This window comes from Pleurodeles waltl, chromosome 10 (assembly GCF_031143425.1).
Source record: "Pleurodeles waltl isolate 20211129_DDA chromosome 10, aPleWal1.hap1.20221129, whole genome shotgun sequence".
In the NCBI taxonomy this organism is placed as follows: Eukaryota; Metazoa; Chordata; class Amphibia; order Caudata; family Salamandridae; genus Pleurodeles; species Pleurodeles waltl.
The window spans coordinates 727,072,292-727,094,086 of NC_090449.1; the positions used below are offsets into that span (position 1 = coordinate 727,072,292).

The 21,795-nt window shown below is 47.0% G+C and overlaps 1 protein-coding gene across 2 annotated transcripts in view; it reads left to right on the forward strand.

Annotated features, from left to right (window-relative positions):
• The window catches only part of KIF5B (kinesin family member 5B), an 811,383-nt gene that overhangs the window by 132,425 nt on the left and 657,163 nt on the right, over positions 1-21,795 (forward strand). For both annotated transcript variants that reach the window (XM_069211250.1, XM_069211252.1), the window contains exon 4: positions 21,392-21,496. In XM_069211250.1, the coding sequence (XP_069067351.1) occupies positions 21,392-21,496 (105 nt within the window). The remainder of the gene's footprint in view (positions 1-21,391; positions 21,497-21,795) is intronic.

Below are 21,795 nucleotides of genomic sequence, written 5' to 3' on the forward strand. Positions count from 1 at the left end.
GATGTCACTGCCTGTGACAAAAAGCACTGTGAATATATAAAAAGGCATTATTTTATACTTGCATTGCACACAGTATAATATAGGCCACTACAAAAAGGTTTATTATAAAACTGTGCTTCCAAAATGTGGATTTAAGTAATATCAGAGCATATGGAATACCTTTTTTTTAATAGCTGTCCCTTCAACACCTCCAGGTGAAGTGAGCTGTGTAAATAAAATTACAATTAAACGCATGCACTTCACAGCTCAGTTGTTAACTCTTCGCACTACCCCTAAAAAAAAAAAAATGTTTGTCCTCACAAAGCTTTGATCATTTAAAGCTGCTCCCAAGCACCCTTTACATTTGCAAATCAGCTCGTAGAGCACATTTGCTTTTCATTCAGGAAGCAGAAGCCCTGGGCTGAAAGTCTCCTTAGCTGTCTGTACAGCTTTCACAGCACAGGAGACTCAAATTAAAGTTCAGCTAAGGCATTTTAAGGATCAGCTGGGGGAATGTGCGACCCCCTTTCCAGTTCTCCACGCCCCCCCTGGGGGTCCCGACCCCCAGATTGAAGACCTCTGCACTAGGTGTAGGCACTCAAGTGGGGTAGTGTTTTTATCAGGACAGGTGAGGAGTCACTGGGTGGTAGGAATGTTGTGGATCCCAGCATATTCCTGTAGTTTGTGTGACAGAAATGCGAGAAAAATTGAGTTTTTTTTCAACATTTCAGCTTTGCAGGGTATTCTGGGTAAGAAAACTTTGGGGAATCCACACAAGTCACACCTCTGTGGACTCCCCCGAATGTCTAGTTTCCAGAAATGTTTGGGTTTAGTGTGTTTCTCTATATGGCCGCCGAATCCAGGACCAAAAACACAGGTGCCTGCCTTACAAAACCAGTTTGTTTTGCCATAGATAATTTTGATGTCTCCACAATATGATTTGGGTGGTGGAATTTGGGGCTGAACTTAATTGGGGAGCTCCCAAGAGAGCACTCTCTCTCTGCTTGCCGCCGCATTCACCTGCTCTCTGGGTTGGGCTAACCCACTATTACCCAGTTGCACAAACAGCTTGCGAAGGGACAGCAGGACTGTCCCCATCACCTCCCTCATAATGTACTGGAAGAGGAGTTATCGAATGGGACTCCTCTGACTGAAAAATCACTCCCAGAGTCTGCGCCATTGTCCTATCCCTCAGATGCTGTCTCAGTATCTGATGTCTCAGTCTCTGATCCTATACCAGAGCGGTCCTCTGTAACCCGAGTGCAGGCAGCAGTCATCCATCAAGATGCCATCTCTGCTATTGGCTAAACTGTTGCTCTAAGACACTAGCCTACGTAGACAGTCACAAAATCGATGGTGTGTGTGAGATACGTGCAACAGTAGAGGCCACCTTACCTGCGCGTCTTCCCTCAATCAGCACGTACTTTCAAGACACTCACAAAACACCTTGTCACATACCATTCGTTACAGTCTTTAGCACCTCCTGCGCCCAGTCCAACAATCATTATTGGGGCTCCCACTCCCTCCTCCTCGGATTCCCTCATTACCACCCAGCAAAAGTGCCCTTCATCTCTCCATAGCCGCCCTCCACCCCGCACATACATTTCATTGGTATTATAGCGCAGGTAATGGCTGACTTTACTAATGTACTCAGCTATTTACATAAAATAAAGATTTGCTCTTTGCAGTAGGCATATAAACCTTCTGCGCTTCTTTATGGCACTAAAACTGTCACTAGACAAGTCGGACCCTTTTCCCCCCAGGGAAACCACACACATATTGACAAAAGTGATATCTATATGACCGCCAACCACCTGAAACTCAACTCAAGCAAAACCGAAATAATCCTCTTTGGCCCACACAAAAACACCTGGGACCCCTCATGGTGGCCCACCACGCTAGGCCCTGCACCCACCCCTGCCAACCACGCACGCAACCTCAGCATCATCCTAGACTCCTCCCTCTCGATGACCCAACAAATCAACGCTCTCACCTCCTCATGCTTCAACACACTCCGTATACTGAAAAACATTCGAATGGATCCCCACAGAGACCAGAAAACTGTCGCTCACGCACTCATCAGCAGCAGGCTTGATTACGGAAACGCCCTCTACGCCGGCACCACTCTAAAACTCAAGCGCAAACTACACGCATCCAGAACTCAGCAGCACAACTCATCCTCGACCTCCCCCGACACAAACACATCTCTCCACACCTCAAATCCCTCCACTGGCTCCCCATTGACAAAAGGATCACCTTCAAGATCCTCATCCTCGCACACAAATCACTCCACAACACAGGCCCTGCCTACCTCAACGAGAGTCACCTTCCACACCCCCACACAAAACGTCCGCTCAGCTGACCTCTCTCGCGCCTCTGTCCCCCGCATCAAACACACCACCACCGGGGGTAGATCCTTCTCCTACCTTGCACCCAAAACCTGGAACGCCCACACAACCCACCTTCGCAAGACCCAAAACCTACTTCTTTTCAGGAAGGGCCTCAAAACCTGGCTTTTCGAACAGTGAACCTCCCAGCCCCTTTCCCTCCCCCCGTCCCCAGCACCTTGAGACCCTCACGGGTGAGTAGCGCGCTTTATAAATCTCTTTGATTGATATATATAGATCTACCTATATATATATATATATATATATATATAGATATATATATATATATATAGATATATATAGAGATATAGATATCTATCTACATAGATATATCTATAGATATATCTATAGATATATCCATGTACATAGATATATCTATCTACATAGATATATATATATATATAGATATATTTTTTTAGTTGTTGTATGGTTTCCTTGGGGGCCAAAATGGCCCCCAGGGAAACCCTACAACATCTAAAAAAAAAAAAATTGCCCCCACAGGGGGTCACCCTGCCCACGGGCGACCCCCTGTCATTTTATTTTATTTTGTATTTTTTTATCCACTGGGGGGGCGCGGTAGGGGGGCACCTACCTTTTTTTTAATTTTTATAAAAAATAGGCCCCGGGGGTGGGGGGGCGGCCCGTTTTCCGAGGGGGCCGCCCCCCCAAAGTGAAATCCCTGGCATCTAGTGGTGTTTCCTGGCCCCCGATCGCAGCTGTGCTGCAATCGGGGCCAGGAAACAGTTTCATAAGGCCTCGTAAGAAAGGGGAGAGTCTCCCCTTTCTAACGAGGCTTTCTGAAAGTGTTTCCTGGCCCCCGATCGCAGCACAGCTGCGACCGGGGGCCAGGAAACACTTTTCAGGAAGGCCTCGTAAGAAAGGGGAGACTCTCCCCTTTCTTACGAGGCCTTTCCGAACGTGGGGAAGGCCGTTTTCCCCACTGAAGCAGGAAGCGGCCGCAAGGCTGCTTCCTGCTTCGATGGGGAAAACAACTTTGTAACGTCAGCGCGCCGCACAAAGGGGCGGGTGCGGTGCGTGGGGAGACACGGAAGCTTCCGTGTCTCCTGGGAAAAGTTAAAAAAACAAAAAATGTAAAAAAAATCCTCAGGTGCAACGCACCCGAGGATTTATTGACACCCTCCCTGGTGTCGGCCACTGGTCGTGACCCGCACCAGGGAGGTAGTGCGGGCGTCGGCCAGTGGCCGTCGTCCGCATTTAGGGGGTTAAAAGTGGACACTGTGCAAAAATCAACAGTTCCTGGGGGAGGTAAGTAAAGATTAGATTGTGAGGTAAGTAAGACACTTACAAGTCTCAGTTCCTGGGCATAGGCAGCCCACCGTTGGGGGTTCAAGGCAACCCCAAAGTTACCACACCAGCAGCTCAGGGCCGGTCAGGTGCAGAGGTCAAAGATGGTGCCCGAAACACATAAGCACCTACGGAGAACAGGGGTGCTGCAGTTCCAGTCTGCCAGCAGGTAAGTACCCACGTCCTCTTGGGGCAGACCAGGGGGGTTTTGTAGAGCACTGGGGGGGACACAAGTAGGCACACAAAGCACACCCTCAGTGACACAGGGGCGGCCAGGTGCAGTGTGCAAATCAGGCGTCGAGTTTTAGGTAGGATTCAATGGAGGAACCCGGGGGTCACTCCAGCAGTGCAGGCAGGTGCGGGGGGGCTTCTCGGGACAGCCACCACCTGGGCTAGGCAGAGGGTTGCCTGGGGGTCACTCCTGCGCTGCAGTTTGGTTCTTTCAGGTCCTTGGGGCTGCGGGTGCAGTGCTGGTTCCAGGCGTCGGGTCCCTTGTTACAGGCAGTCGCCGTCAGGGGGAGCCTCTGGATTCTTTCTGCAGGTGTTGCTGTGGAGGCTCGGGGGGGGGGTCGTCTCTGGCTACTCATGGGCTCGCAGTCGGGGAGTCCTTCCTGTGGTGTTTGTTTGCTGGATCTCGAGATGGGGGTGTTGGGTGCAGAGGGTGAAGTCGCACGCTTCCAGCGGGAAACATGATGTCTTTAAAAGTTGCTTCTTTGTTGCAAAGAAGTTGCTGTTGTTGAGCAGAGCTGCTGCTCACAGGGGTTTCTTGGTCCTTTAGTCCAGGGCAGTCCTCTGAGGCTTCAGAGGTCGCTGGTCCCTGTCGGATGCGTCGCTGGTTGCAGGTTTTCGAGTCAGGAGACAGGCCGGTAGGGCAGGGGCCAAAGCAGTTGTCGTCTTCCGTCTTCTCTGCAGGCCAGCAGTCCTTTTTGTTTCTTAAGGTTGCAGGAATCTGATTTCCTGGGTTCTGGGGTGCCCCTAAATACTAGATTTAAGGGTGTGTTTAGGTCTGGGAGGGCATTAGCCAATGGCTACTGTCTTTGAGGGTGGCTACACCCTCTTTGTGCCTTCTTCCGGTGGGGAGGGGGGCACATCCCTAATCCTATTGGGGAAATCCTCCAAAACTAAGATTGAGGATTTCTAAAGGCAGGGGTCACCTCAGCTCAGGACACCATAGGGGCTGTCCTGACTGGTGGGTGACTCCTCCTTGTTTTTCTCATTATCTCGTCCAGCCTTGCCGCCAAAAATGGGGCAGTGGCCAGAGGGGCGGGCATCTTCACTAGCTTGGATGCCCTGGGGCGCTGTAACAAAAGGGGTGAGCCTTTGAGGATCACCGCCAGGTGTTACAGTTCCTACAGGGGGAGGTGAGAAGCACCTCCACCCAGTACAGGCTTTGTTCCTGGCCACAGAGTGACAAAGGCACTCTCCCCATGTGGCCAGCAACTTGTCTGGTGTGTGGCAGGCTGGCAGAAACTGGTCAACCTACACTAGAAGTCAGATTGGTATTCAGAGGGCATCTCTAAGATGCCCTCTGGGTGCATGTTATAATAAATTGCCCACTGGTATCAGTGTGCATTTATTGTACTGAGAAGTTTGATACCAAACTTCCCAGATTTCAGTGTAGCCATTATGGAACTGTGGAGTTTGTGTTTGACAAACTCCCAGACCATATACTCTTATGGCTACCCTGCACTTACAATGTCTAAGGTTTTGCTCAGACACTGTAGGGGCATAGTGCTCATGCACATATGCCCTCTCCTGTGGTAAAGTGCACCCTGCCTTAGGGCTGTAAGGCCTGCTAAAGGGGGTGACTTATCTATGCCACAGGCAGTGTGAGGTTGGCATAGCACTCTGATGAGAGTGCCATGTCGACTTAGTCATTTTCTCCCCACTGGCGCACACAAGCTTTAGGGCAGTGTGCATGTGCTGAGTGAGGGGTCCCTAGGGTGGCATTAGACATGCTGCAGCCCTTAGAGACCTTCCCTGGCATCAGGGGCCTTGGTACTAGGGGTACCAGTTACAAGGGCTTTATCTGAGTGGCAGGGCTGTGCCAATTGTGGAAGCAAAGGTACAGTTTAGGGAAAGAACACTGGTGCTGGGGCCTGGTTAGCAGGATTCCCAGCACACTTTCAGTGAAAACTTAGCATCAGCAAAGGCAAAATGTTAGGGGGAAACCATGCCAAGGAGGCATTTCCTTACACAGACCAACACATGGTTTGTAATTTGTGCCTTTCTCCTGACCATTAGGAGTAAGATTGCGAGGCCTGTCGATCGTTTCGATCAAAGAAGACACTTGGAGATCGCAGAGCCCAAAAACTCGAAAAGACGTCGAAAAGCACCAAACATCTCGACGTCATGGAGGAAGAGCAGGCGCAGATGGCAGTCTCCATCCGAGACACTGATTCCGAACAAGAGTACGAGGACGATAGACCCATCACAGCTGGCCAGCTTGTGAGTATGTCTGCCCCTACACCTCTACAGAAAAAACATTTGAATGCCTTGGGTACATGACTGCCGGAAGGCCATGGTTTTGCCTGAAAAAAGACTGCTGGCGACTGTCCTTCGGGGTCGGCGCCGAAAAAGGCCACTCCTTCGTCCACCTGGGAGTCAAGTAAATCAGTTAAAATCTCCCACTTCAGACTCCAGTAAAAGGCCTCATTCCTCAGAACCGAAAATTTGGCAATCTGTTTTGGAGCCGAGACAAACAACTACTTTTTCGGGACCGAAAAAGATACACACTTCGGAGCCGACAAGATTCTCATACACAGAGGAACAGGGACGTTTGAGAAAATTAAAGGAAATCTCAAAGCCCGTTATGGAATCTCATAAATCTTCTTAAGAAGAGACTGAGATTTAACCAATATTAGTGATTATGGATGAGAGACAATCACGAATCCATATACACAACAAGACAGGACAAATCATCACTGCACCTCCATTTTAAACCAAAAGAAAGCTGGCTTTTCAAGAGGAATTAGACTGTTCAATCACCAGCAAAAGTGCAGAAATAAAAGCAGAAACCAGCACCTCTCCCTACTTCTCCTCCTCACTCTCCACAGCTTTCTTTTTCGCCTCACAGTAGTCCACCACCATTGCCATCTACAACATATTCATTATTCTCACATGGGGATACAATGGACCCATGGGATCTCTATGATCCTGATCCAATCCCGGACAATGATCCAGACCTTTACCCATCTAAACTTTCTCCTCCAGAAGACACCACTGCATAAACCTAAGTAATATCTAGGGCAGCAGCTTATCATGGAGTCCTTTTGCATTCTGAACCCTTAAATAAAAAGTCTTCTTCTAACACACTGTCTTCTACTCATTCCAGGTACCAGTGTCTTCCTATGTTGCCTGGAATGGTTAAACATGCGGACCAAATTTTTAATGAGCCTGTCAAAGCTAGGATCATCACCCCTAGAATTGATAAAAAAAAATATATATATATATAAGCCTGCTCCTACTGACCCAGACTATATCACTCATCAGGTCCCTACAGACACAGTGGTAGTCAGTGCGGCAAGGAAAAGAGCAAACAGCCAGTCATCAGGAGACGCACCTCCTCCCGATAAGGAAAGTAGGAAATTTGATGCAGCTGGGAAAAGAGTTGCCACACAAGCAGCCAACCAATGGAGAATTGTCAATTCTCAGGCACGTCTAGCCAGATATTACAGGGCCCATTTGGACGAGATGCAAGATCTTATACAGCATCAAAAGAGAGCACAACAGGTTGTGGAAGAGGGACAAGCTATCAGCAATAACCAGATATGGTCTGCCCTTGATGCTGCTGATACAGCTGCAAGGAGTGTCAGTACTGCCATCACAATTAGAAGACATGCATGTCTACGCTCCTCTGGTTTTAAACCAGAAATTCAACAGACAATAATATGCCTTTTGACAAGAAACATCTATTTGGCCCATAAGTAGACACTACTATTGAGAAACTGTGAAAAGACTCCGATACTGTGAAAGCAATGGGGGATTTATACACCACACCATATAAAGGCTCCTTTCGCAGGCCCCAGTTTAGAGGAGGTTTCAAGCCACAAACCTCTGATGCTTCCACCTCACAAACAATACAGGGACAACAAACCCAATATCAAAGAGGTAGGTTTAGAGGGTCCTGCAGAGGACAATATTTAAGAAATAGAGGTAAATTCCAAACCTCAAAGCAAACCACAACACAACCTAAACAGTGACTTTCTTCCCACCCTTCCACTCCACACTTCTCCTGTGGGGAGAAGACTACATCAATTCCACTTTCATTGGCAACATATCACCACAGACAATTGGGTATTATCAATTATCCACAATGGCTATTGCCTAGAATTAATCTCCACCCCTCCAAACGTTCCACCACGATAACACAAGTTGTCCCCAGAACACAAGGTTCTGTTACAACAAGAGGTACAATCTCTACTATTAAAACAAACACTAGAATTGGTTCCACATTCTCAAGAAGGAACAGGAGTATACTCACTATACTTCCTCATTCCCAAAAAAGACGGCACTCCAGGCCCATCTTGGACCTCAAGCCTCTCAATCTATACATCCTGTCAGAACATTTTCACATGGTGACTCTGCAAGATGTCATCCCACTACTACAAAAACAAGATTATGAATGCTTTAGACCTCAAAGATGTGTATTTCCACATATCCATCCATCCAGCTCACAGAAAATACCTCATGTTTGTCATAGCAGGAAAACACTACCAGTTCAAGGTGTTGCCATTCAGCATAACAGCAGCTCCAAGAGTGTTCACAAAGTATCTAGTAGTAGTAGCAGCAGCCTACGTAAGAAGACAACACATCCACGTATTTACATATCTAGATGATTGGCTAATAAAATCAAGCAATTTTACACAATGCCAACAACACACTCGTTATGTGATAGAAACCTTGCACACGCTAGGGTTCACTCTCAAATACCAAAAATCACACCTTCAACCAGCACAGGTACAACCTTACCTAGGTGCTATCCTAAATATTCAAAAAGCCCTAGCTTATCCAAATATACACAGGATACAAGCTTTCCAAAATCTCATACCATTCACACAGCCAAATCAACAATATAATGTAAGATTTATCATGAAGATTCTAGGAATTATGGCATCTTGCATAGGTATAGTTCCACATGCAAGACTAAACATGAGGCCCTTAAAACAGTGCCTCTCACAACAATGGTCCTAGGCACACGGTCAACTTCAAGAACTAGTGTTGATGGACCGCCAAACACATATGTCCCTTCAGTGGTGGAATCACAGCAATCTAATGAAGGGGTGGTCATTTCAAGACCCTGTGCCTCACACTATAATCTCAACAGACGCATCAATGATCGGTTGGGGAGCTCACCTCAACAATCAGACCATTCAAGGACAATGGGATGCCAAACACAAACAGCTACACATAAACCACTTGGAATTATTAGCTGTATTTCTTGCACTAAAAGTGTTTCAACCTCTTCTCAAACAGAAGAATTTTCTCATAAAAACAGACAACATGACAACTATGTATTACCTCAACAAACCAGGTGGGACACATTCATCTCAACTGTCCCTACTCGCCCAAACAGTTTGGAAATGGGCAATTCACAATCATATTCATCTACTAGCACAATATATTCCAGGGATAGACAATCAACTGGCAGATCTCCTAAGCAGAAATCACCAGCAAACACATGAATGGGTGATTGACTCCCAAGTACTTCAAAAGTACTTTCAAAAGTGGGGAACACCAACCTAGATATATTTGCAACAAGCAAAAACGCAAAATGCCTAAACTTCGCATCCGGACACCCACATCCCCTATCCAAGGTCAATGCTCTATGGATCAATTGGTCAGGGATATTTGCTTAACCTTTTCCCCCTCTCCTACTCCTTCCCTTTCTGGTCAACAAACTGCGTCAAACATCACTCACCATGATACTCATAGCACCAACACGAGCACACCAGCATTGGTACACAACATTTCTAGACCTGTCTGTAGTACCACATTCCAAACTCCCAAACAGACCAGATTTGTTAACACAGAACAAAGGTCAAATCAGGCATCCAAACCCCAATGTTCTCAATCTAGCGATTTGGCTCCTGAAGTCATAGAATTTGGTTATCTAAAACTTCCACCAGAATGTATGGAGGTAACTAAACAAGCATTTAAACCTACTACTAGACAATGCTACGCAAACAAGTGGAAAAGATTTGTTTTCTGTTGTCAATCTAAAAACAGAGCTCCACTTACAGCATCTACACAAGATATTGCATGCTATTTACTTAATTTGCAAAAATCTAATTTGGCTTTCTCATCCATCAAAATACACCTTACTGCAATATCTGCATACTTGCAGACTATTCAACAAACTTCTCTATTCAGAGTTCCTGTTATTAAAGCCTTCATGGAAGTATTAAAACACATTATCCCACCTAAAACACCACCTGTTCATCATGGAATTTAAATATCGTACTTACCAGACTCATGGGACCACCTTTTGAACCCATGCACTCTTGTCAAATACATTTTCTAACATGGAAAGTCGCCTTCCTTGTAGCTGTTACCTCTTTAAGAAGAGTTAGTGAGATACAAGGGTTCACTCTTGAACAATGTTTTTTCCAAGTACACAAACATAAAGTTGTACTTAGAACAAATCCAAAATTGCTACCAAAAGGAGTATCTCTTTTTCACATCAACCAAACAGTGGAATTGCCAGTCTTCTTTCCACAGCCAGACTCTGTGGCAGAAAGAGCTCTTTATACCCTAGATGTCAAAAGAGCTCTTATGTACTATATAGATAGAACTAAAGATTTTAGGAAAACAAAACAACTTTTCGTTGCTTTCCAACAACCACATAAAGGTAATCCTATATCAAAACAAGGATTAGCAAGATGGATTTCTAGATGCATACAAACATGCTACATCAAAGCAAAAAGACACCTTTTGGTCACTCCTAGAGCACATTCTACAAGAAAGGAATGTGCGTCAATGGCATTTTTAAGGAACATACCAGTGATTGAGATGTGTGAAGCAGCCACATGGTCTACTCCTCATACATTTACAAAACTCTGCTGTGTTGATGTTTTCTCACAGCAACAAGCCACTGTAGGTCAAACTGTCTTAAGGACACTATTTCAAACAACTTCAGCTCCTACAGGCTAGCCACCGCTTTTTGGGAGGACTAACTGCTTTGTAGTCTATGCATAGCATGTGTATCTGCAGCTACACATGCCATCGAACGGAAAATGTTACTTAGCCAGTGTACATCTGTTCGTGGCCTGTAGTGCTGCAGATTCACATGTACCCTCCCTCCTCCGCGGATGCCTGTAGTCATTTAAGTTTATCATATGTAGAGACATCTACACTTGCATGGACATCTCTTTATATTCTTATACACTCACTCCTTCCTTCACCCTTTGCAGGAAAGCAATCTAACAATGGAGTTGATGCCCATGCGCACTGTAACCGAGAGGAGTAATCACTCGATCCCGTGACTCCGAAAAGACTTCTTCGAAGAAAAACAACTTGTAACACTCCGAGCCCAACACTAAATGTCTCAAGAGCTATGCATAGCATGTGAATCTGCAGCACTACATGCAACGAACAGATGTACACTGGGTAAGTGACATTTTCCACATATATTTATATATATTTATATATATGTGTTCGACAGCATGTGTAGCTGTTGATACACATGCTTTGCATAAGTCTGCCATCTATTGGGCTCGGAGTGTTACAAGCTGTTTTTCTTCGAAAAAGGTTTTCGAGTCACGAGATCGAGTGACTTCTCTCGGTGATACTGTGCATGGGCTTAGAGTCCTTGGTTTAATTTTGTTTTCTTTCCGCAGTCGGGTTCGGACGTGTTTCCTCTCGCTCCGGTGGATCTTGGTTCGGTATTTCTGAACTTTATTTTACCTCTCTCTAATATCGTTGGTATTGTTTTGATCACGTTTCCCATCTATACTCGGTCTGATTTAGACCGTCTAGGTTGAATTCTCCCCCTTACTAGGCCCTGCCCCCTTGTAGGGCCTACTTCAATGTCGGGCTGATGGGACGAACCCCGTTTCGATTCTGTCCTCGGTGTCATGCTAAATTTCCATACATTGATCAACATTTCGTGTGTAATCTCTGTTTATCTCCTGATCATTGAGAATAGACTTGTGACGCTTGCAGATCATTTCGATCTAAAAAGACTCTCCAGGACCGTCGTGCTCGTCGTCTCGAAATGGCATCCAAGTCCACAGAAAACACACCTGATATCTTCTGTGAAGAACACGCCCAGGAAGAAATTCGACAACGGGCAGCATTTTCCATCCAAGACTCAGACTCCGATCAACACTCTGACGATGATAGCCATAACGTGCCTCCGGCGCAATACGTCAGTTCAACTGCCCCATCGCTCTACACAAAGATACTTAAAAAGTCTCCAGCACTATTCGTCGGTCCTCCACTGCCTTCGGGCCATGGTCAGATCTGAAAAGAAAGTCTGGATGACCAACCTTTGGTTTCGGCACCGAGAACAAGGACTAAAGTGCATTCAGCATCGCCCAGACACACAGCTACATCTGTCTCGGAATCAAGCCGAAAGTCAGAAGGGAAGGCTTCGGAGCCGAACAAATTAACATCACCTTCGGAGCCGAACAAATTAACATCACCTTCGGAGCCATTGTTTTCTGTTTGAGCCAAGCATTCCATACATAAACCTTCAGAGTTGAAAGACTTGGGTACCAAGCAAACTACTTCTTCCCCCGAAACTTCAGACATGCAACTTAATTTAGAGGTGATGGACGCTAAACAGCGAAAACTACACGTTCAAAAGGACACAGGAAGAATAATTGCTTCTCCTCCAATGTCCTTTAAGAGGAAATTAACTTCTAAGGACATATTAAAGGATGCACCTCTACCAAAAGAGGTCTCCAAGGATAAAGAGCAGGAGAAGGCTACAATACAAAAACAGCCTCCTCCACCACATTCACCTGTTCTTCCTTTTACACCACCATCACCCACATATGAAACACAGTTGTCATCACACACATCCTCACTATCACCACATAGGAATGATTTCAGTGATGACCAGCAGAGTAAAGATCCATGGTGTGTGTGTGTGTGTGTGTGTATATATATATATATATATATATATATATATATATGATCTCGATCCCATGCTTCCAAATGATCCAGACTTGTATTGTGCTAGACCCCCCCGCACCAAAAAGACACTACTGCACAAAACCAAGTAATAGCCACCAGAGCTGCTGCCTATCATAACGCGCAGATGCATACAGATCACATAGAACAAGATTTCTTCTTTGACACACTAGCATCTACACATAAGCAATATCAAGGTCTTCCAATGCTTACCGGAATGCTCAGACATGCTTCTGATATTTCCCAGGAACCCGTAAAGGCCAGAATGATCACTTCTAGAGTAGATAAAAAATATAAACCTGCACCCTCAGACCCAGTATTTATAAAAACTCAATTACCACCTGACCCAATTGTCGTTAGCAAAGAAAGGAAAAGGGCGAACTGTCAGTCCACAGGAGACGCTCTGCCTCCAGACAAAGCAAGAAAATAGATGCCTCAGATAAAAGAGTAGCTTCACAAGCTGCAAATCATTGGAGGATAGCCAACTCACAGGCTCTCTTGGCTAGTTATGATAGGGCCCACTGGGATAAAATGGAAGAACTCTTGCAGTACCTTCCTCCAGAACACCAAAAGAGGGCACAACAAATAATTACAGAAGGCCAAGCAATATCTAATAATGCTATTAGATCTGCTATGGATGCAGCTGATAAAGCAGTTAGATCAATCAACATCAGTATTCTTATTAGAAGACATGCCTGGTTAAGATGTTCAGGGTTCAAACCTGAAATACAGCAAACTGTTTAAAATATGCTCTTTGACAAAGAACATCTATTTGGCCTGGAAGTTGACACAACCTTAGACAAACATGAAAAAGATTCTGAAACAAGCAATGGGTGGTTATAAACCACGCCCAGTAGAGTAGACCACAATTTAGAGGGGGTTTCAAAGCATCGGCCTCAGAAACCGCAAACTCCCAACAAAAACAGTCCTCATAATTCTATACAAGAGACTTGTTTATAGGCTCCTACAGAGTATCCAACAATAGAGGAAGAGGTAAACCATCCACCTCCAGAGGTTCCTCTAACTCAAACAGTGACTTTCTCACCATTCACACAGAGCACACATCTCATTTGTAAGGAAAACTGGAAAATTTCTATCCACAATGGCACAACATCACTATATATCAGTGGGTTCTATCAATTATCCAACATGGTTATTTTCTAGAACTCATTTCCACTCCACCAAACATTCCTCCTTGTTCACACAGACTTACTCAGGAGCATCTCACTCTATTAAAACAGGAGGTACAATAAATTCTGCTCAAAGGAGCTATAGAAATAGTACCTATATCCCAACAAGGATCCGGAGTATATTCACTATACTTCCTCATACCAAAAAAGGGTGGGACTCTCAGACCAATCTTAGATCTCAGGCCTCTCAATATATACATACTTTCAAAACACTTCACAATGGTCACTTCACAAGACGTCACTCCCCTACTACAAAAACAGAATTACATGACAGCATTAGACCTCAAGGATGCTTATTTCCACATTCCCATACATCCAGCACATCGAAAGTATCTAAAATTCGTTGCAGCAGGAAAACACTACCAATTCAGAGTGCTACCATTCTGGGTATCAACAGCACCAAGGATGTTCACCAAATGCTTAGCCCTGGTTGCAGCATTCCTCAGAAGACCACACATACATGTTTTCTCATACCTCGACGACTGGCTCATAAAAGCTAGTACACTTAAAATTTGTCAACAGCATACTCAATATGCTATAAATAGCCAACACAATCTAAGATCCACCATCAGTTACCAAAAATCTCACCTGCAACCATCACAAATACAACTAGGAGAAATTCTGAACACTCAATCAGCATTGGCATACCCAAACACAGTCAGCATTCAAGCATTTCACAGTCTCATATCACAACTACAATACAACCACACTTGTACAGTAAAGTTAGTGATGAAACTATTAGGGATGATGGCTTAATGGGTAGCAATAGTACCCAATGCAAGAGTCCACATGTGACTACAGCAATGTCTCTCTCAACAATGGTCTCAGGCACACGGTCAAATTCAGGATCTAGTGTTGTTGGACCGCCAAAGTTACCACTCTCTGCAATTGTGGAATTCCACCAACCAATCAAAAGGGTGGCTCTTTCAGGACCCTGTGCCTCAGAGCCTAATCACAACAGATGACTCAATGATAGGTTGGGGAGCTCAGCTCAACAGCCTCACTATACAGGAGGAATGGGACTCAATCCAACAGATTTCCATCTCTCCCACTAATTCCATTTCTGAGCAAAAAGATGAAGCAAACCTCGCTCACCCTGATACTCATAGCTCCCACGTGGGCACGTCAACATTCTCACACAACACTATTGGACCTGTCTGTAGTACCACATCACAAACTACCAAACAGACCAGATCTGTTGACTCAAAGGAGAGGTCAAATCAGACATCCAAATCCCAGCATACGCAACCTGGTGATTTGGCTCCTGAAATCATAGAATCTGGCTACTTAAAGCTCCCATCTGAATGTATGGATATTCTAAAAGAGGCACGCAAACCCACAGCTAGACAATGTTATGCAGCTAAATGTAAGCGTTTTGTCTGCTATTGTCAGCCAAAAAGAATTGACCCATTTAAAGCTCCAGTACAGGATATTGTTTGCTATTTGCTATACTTGCAAAAAAAAAAAAAAAAAAAAATTGCATATTCCTCCATTCTGATCCATTTAACAGCTATAGCTGCTTACCTCCAAAACAGACAACATACTTCCCTGTTTAGGATTCCTGTTACAAAGGCTCTTATGGAGGGTCTTAAAAGGGTTATATCTGATAGAGACTTCTAGCTGCAGCTTCCTTACCTTAGAATTCCTTGGCGTCAGCTTCGAATCCGTTGGGCGGCGGCGTTCAGATCCGCGTGCGTCGACCAGCTCCGCGTGCGTTGTCGGCGTCGTTGGAGCTGTCTATGACGTCATGGTTGTCTATATAGACACCGCCTCAGCGCGCGTACGTCAGTTCTTTTCCTTCCGCGCCGGTTAAGCGAAGTTTTGGAAAGAGCTACCGTGCTTCGACGGTTTGTCGACACTTTTTTGACTGTTTGGAGTCATGTCTTCGAGAAAGACAAGATTCAAGCCGTGTGGTGCATGTCATCGCACCATGTCGGTGACGGATCCGCACTGAGTCTGTCTTTGGTGCCTAGAGAAGGACCACAATTCCACCTCGTGCTCCGACTGTCGGGCCATGGTGCCAAAGGCCTTGAGGGAGAGATCCCTTAAGCTTCTTGCAGCCCGACATTCGTCTTCGGTCGGCGCGACTCCGCGGAGGTCACGGTCCCGCAGTAGGAGGAGGTCGCGGCACCGCTCTCAGAGCCCCAAGTCCTCTTCCTCGCATTCAAGGTCTTCCGAAGGTAAGAGGCACAAGAAGAAGAAGTCCAAGCGGACTTCGTCTTCGTCATGCCCGTCGGCCGACGAGGCGTCTAGGGAACGTCGACGTTCCGAGCGCGGTTCTGCGGAGCTGTCGCCAGGGTCGACTCCGCGACTTCCCCCCTTTCCGGGGGCCGGATCGACCCCCGCTCAAATAAGAGTTTTACGAGGCCATGCGTCTCGTTTTTGAGCGGGCTGCACCCTCGGGTGGGTCTTTGGGCCCCACGGGGTCAGCAGGGGCCCCTCAGATTCAACGCCGGCGGCTTTGGCCCTCAGCGCCGTTGGGGACCCCAGGATCCGATACCGGATCCGGACCTGCGCCGGTCTCTCACAGTCGGCCTCCTACGGCGCCGGGTCCGACGTCGACGATTCCGCCGCCGGCACCCACCGGTGGCAGCCCCATCCTTATTCCGGATGAGCCGGAGCAATGTCGTACGCCGTTGACTCAGACTTCGACGGAGCCAATTCGGCCCAGATCATTGTCTGAGCATTATTTGGAACAGCCAGACGCAGGAGAGGAATGGGAGGGGTCTGAGGACCCTTTTGAAACTGGATTGCAACAGGACTGGTATGAGGATGTAGGGGAGGCCAGTGGACTGGACACGTCTCCAGATACTGGTATGCTCTCTCCTCCTAATGTGGCTTCGGAGGAGGGTGCTTCTTTCGCTATGGTGGTGCGTAGGGCAGCTGAGGTCTTGGAACTAGATTTGCCTACGGTGCCAGTCAGGACGAATATCCTGACAGAAGTGCTTCAGCCGGGGGTGTCAACATTGGAACCGTTGTTGCCCTTCAATGAGGCTCTTACAGATGTCCTTCTGGGTACGTGGTCCAAACCCAGCACAGAGGCTCCTGTGAATAGGACGTTGGGCCGCTGCCATAGACCGGCTCCCAGCGACCCTAGTTTCCTGACTCAACACCCCACTCCTGAGAGCTTGGTTGTCCAAGCCTCTACTTCCCGTGGTGCCTTCCCTTCCGCTCCCCCAGATAGGGAATCCAAGAGGCTGGATCAGCTTGGGAAGAAGATGTTTTCTTCCACCAGCCTGGCATTGAGGTCCGTAAACACCTCTTGCCTATTGGGCCGTTTTTCCCATACTTTATGGGATACGGTGACGCAAGTGCTGCCCCAGGTCCCGGAGGGCATACAGGACACTCTCACCCAGGCTTTCAAGGATGGGAGAGATGCAGCCAAGTTTACGATCCGGTGTGGCTTGGACACGACCGACTCGCTGGGCAGAGCGATTTCATCGTCAGTGGCCCTATGTCGCCATGCCTGGCTACGTTCTACTGGTTTTTCAGGGGAGTGTCCAGTCTAGCTTGATGGACATACCCTTTGATGGCTCTCGCCTTTTTGGCGAAAAGGCAGACTCCGCGCTTTAGAGGTTCAAGGATTCTTGATCCACGGCCAGATCCTTGGGCCTTTCAGCGCCGGCACGACAGCAGTCTGTCTTTTGCCACTTTCGAGGCTTCGGAAGGGGTGTGGTACCACGCCAGCCACAGTTTAGCCACCGTCCTCCGGCTTCACAGCATCCCGGAAGAGGACGTGGTTGTTGTACCATCAGACCCAGAGGGCCTGGCCAGAGGTCGGCCACCACACAGCCCCCCTCCACTGCGCCCAAGCCCTCCTAGTGTGGTTCTGCGGGATCAGGTCCGTCCAGTTGGAGGGAGAATTTGTTTTCATCTCCCTCACTGGCTTTCCCTCACCACGGACAAGTGGGTCCTGCAGATCATACGGAAGGGCTACTCCCTTCCCTTCCAGTCTTTCCCTCCTTCTATCCCTCCAACAAAGGAATGGCTGATGGAGGACCATCTAGCTTTGCTCCGTGAGGAAGTTATAGCTCTCTTGGCCAAGGGAGCCATAGAAAGAGTCCCGATGTCAGAAGTAGGCAGTGGTTGTTATTCCTGCTACTTTCTGATTCCCAAAAAGAACAAAGGCCTTCGCCCTATCTTGGATTTAAGGGATGTCAATCTCTTCCTCAAGAAGGAGAAATTCAAGATGCTCACTCTTGCTCAGGTTTTGTCTGACCTAGACCAAGGAGACTGGATGGTAGCGTTGGATTTTCAGGATGCATATTTCCATATTCCTATTCTGCCAGCCCACAGGCGTTACCTGCGGTTCAAGGTGGGCCACGAGCTCTTTGTTTACCGTGCTTCCTTTCGGTCTCACCAGTGCCCCTCGGGTGTTCACAAAGGTGATGGCGGTGGTGGCAGCTCATTTGCACAGGTCAGGGATCTGTCTTCCCCTACCTAGACGATTGGCTGTTGAAGGCTCCTACGCCCCAGGCTCTCGTCACCCACCTCCAGACGACGGCGGACCTCTTGCATTCGCTGGGGTTCACTATAAATGTGCCGAAGTCACACTTGACTCCCTCTCAGAAGCTCACTTTCATCGGAGCTGTTCTGGACACAGTGCAGTATCGGGCTTATCCTCCCGATCAGCGGGTTCAGGATATTCAGGTTATGATTCTGATGTTTCGGTCTCTATCCTGGATCTCGGTGAGACAGACTGAGGCTGCTGGGACTCATGGCTTCCTGCATCCTGTTGGTCAAGCATGCCAGATGGCGCATGAGGGCTCTGCAGTGGGACCTGAAGTTCCAATGGGCACAGCATCAGGGAAATCTTACCGACGTGGTTCAGATCTCGGAGGGGACTGCAAAAGATCTGCAGTGGTAGTTAGTGAACTGCGAGTGGGTCAAGGGCAGACCCCTCTCCCTTCCCCAACCAGATCTAACGGTAGTGACAGATGCGTCACTTCTGGGATGGGGCGGCCATCTGGGGGAGGTGAGATGAGAGGTCACTGGTCTCCGGCGGAATCCGGGCTCCACATCAACTTGTTGGAGCTTCGGGCGATCCGGCTAGCATTAAAAGCATTTCTTCCCGTTGTGAAAGGGAAGGTGGTGCAGGTGTTCACAGACAACACTACTGCAATGTGGTACTGCAACAAGCAGGGCGGTCTGTCTGTTGAAGGCGTGCTCACCCCAGACTGTCGTTCTTCACCTCCAGACCACAGTGGGCTTCCTGCGTTCACTGGGGTTCACTATCAACGTGACAAAGTCACACCCAGCTCCCTCTCAGACACTCCCTTTAATTGGAACTGTTCTAGACACCGTGCAGTTTCTGGCCTATTCCACTGAGCGTGTATTCAGGTGATGATATCAATGTTTCATCCTCTATCCTGGATTTTGATGAGAATGACTCTGAGGCTGCTAGACCTCGTAGCCTACTGCATCCTACTGGTGATACATGCCACATGACATATGCTGGCTCAGCAGCGGTATCTGAAGTTAAAGTGGATGCAGCATTAGCGGAGTCCCTCCAACATTGTCCAGATCTTGGAGGGAAATGTGAAAGGCCTGCAGTGGTGGTTAACAAACTGCAATTGGGCTAGAGGCAGATCCCTTCCCCAACCAGATCTGACACTAGTGATGGATGCTTCACTCCTGCGATGGGGTGGCCATCTGGGAGAGGCAGAGAACAGAGAAATCTGGTCTCCGGTTGAAAGGGGACTCCACATCAACGTGCTGGAGCTTCATGTGATCTGACTGGCATTGAAAGCCTTTCTTCCCTCCATCGAAGGAAAGATAGTGTAAGTGTTCAGTGACAACACCGCCATGTGATTCTGCAGTGGGCGGTGTGAGCTTGTGGACTCTTTGTCAGGAGTCTCTGTGCCTCTGGATATGGCTGAACAGCAGAGCATATCCTTGGTGGTTCAACATCTCTCGGGCTCTCTGAACACCAGAGCGGACTAACTCAGCTGAACATGCCTAGAGGTTAACGAATGACGTCTCCATCCGGAGGTGGCACACGGTCTTTTCCGCAGTAGGGAGAGCCTTGGTTGGATCCATTTGCATCCACCGCGAATGCACAGTGTTAGCTTTTTTTAAGCACTGGAGTTTCGATTCTGGATGTTGCTTGGAGACGCTTTTCATCTTGAGTGGAATTCAGCCATCCTGTACACCTTACCCCCAATATCATTACTGCTCAGAGTTCTCAAGAAGATCAGAAACGACTGGGCCCAAGTAATCCATGTTGCTCCAGCCTGGGTCTGGAGAGTGTGGTATCTCAAGCTTGTGAGCATGTCCATCAATCCTCTGACTGGACTAGGGCCTCTTTTATGCCTAAAGTAGCCACCGCTGTTCATGTAGGCCAGTCTATCACCTTGCCTACTTTTTAAGTAGCCGCACATCCTTCTAAGGATGAGGAGAGACTCCACCACATGGACCCAAAATAATCATTGGCGTTCTACCTTAATCGTAAGGAAGAATTCCGGTGGATGACCAACTCTTTGTAGGGTATGAAGAAATGTTGGTCAGTGAAGAAGCGGACCATCTCCAAGTAGGTCGCACTCTGCATTAAGATCTCCTACTGACTGGGCAAAAAGCAACCTCCTGAAGGTTTGCAGTCGTGGACATCTATTAGGAAGCACCCTGGGCACCACAGCACACGTTTACCAAACACTTCTGCCTGGACAGTCAGGTTCGTAGGGACTGCCACTTTACTGTTCGGTCCTGCAGGACTTTCTTGTTTGAAATTCGTTCACAGACCCACCTCTGGGTATGGTACTTATTCATTTTTCTATTTTTCAAAGGTAATGATTCTGCAGCTAGAAATCTCTATCAGATAAACATGTCACTTAACTTCAGTTATGCCTTATCTGATAGAGACTATAGCTAGTAGATACTTTACCGACCCACCCATCCTCCTTGCTCTCCGAACGGATTTCTAGGGGCAGAAACTTCACTTTCAGGTCCCTAGTTTTGACACACCAGTGGTCCATGCCTTTCATGGCTCCACCAGGTCCGGCGTGGAAAGTAAGGAAAAGAAACAGACCTCAGCCCACCGAGTTGGAACGTATATAGGAATCGCAACATAATTTCTGGCAGGGTTGATGCCAACAGCAGACGTTGAGCCAATTGAGCCACCTACAGGCAAGTAGGAATACTGCTCACGTCAATCTGACACCTGGGAAGAATTCAAAGGTAAGGAATCTGCAGCTAGAGAGATAGACTGCCAGATAAGGTGTTACTGAAGGTAATTAACTTGCCTTTTTGTTACACAAATAAAAGGAACATTTGACATTACTGTGATCTATTTACACTTACGTACCAAAATGAAAACCGCTGATGGTGGATGTCATTGCTCTAAAGTTCTGTTTCTGATCATGATAACTAACATGCATTCTGTTTTGTTTAAAATAGGGAAAACTTCATGATCCAGATGGAATGGGAATTATTCCAAGGATAGTGCAAGATATTTTTAATTATATTTATTCTATGGATGAAAACTTGGAATTCCATATTAAGGTATGTAATTATCCGTGATCTCAATATTAGCATTGCAAAATTGGAATTGCTTGTAGAACAGGACGTGTTTGCCGGTTAGCGGTGACTGGAACATTTATCAAGTAACTCAGTAGTTTTAAGGACTGTTTTGGTTGATGGGGAAGTACATATGCTAGTACACAGTTGACATTAACTATTGTCCTGTAGTAGGTAATTTTTGTGTTATTAGTGTTCACTTTTTTCCTGGCTAGTCCTATCATCCTCTATTGGACAGATTTCTTGCCTCTGACTTATGTATCCTAGGTAATACTTAGTCATCA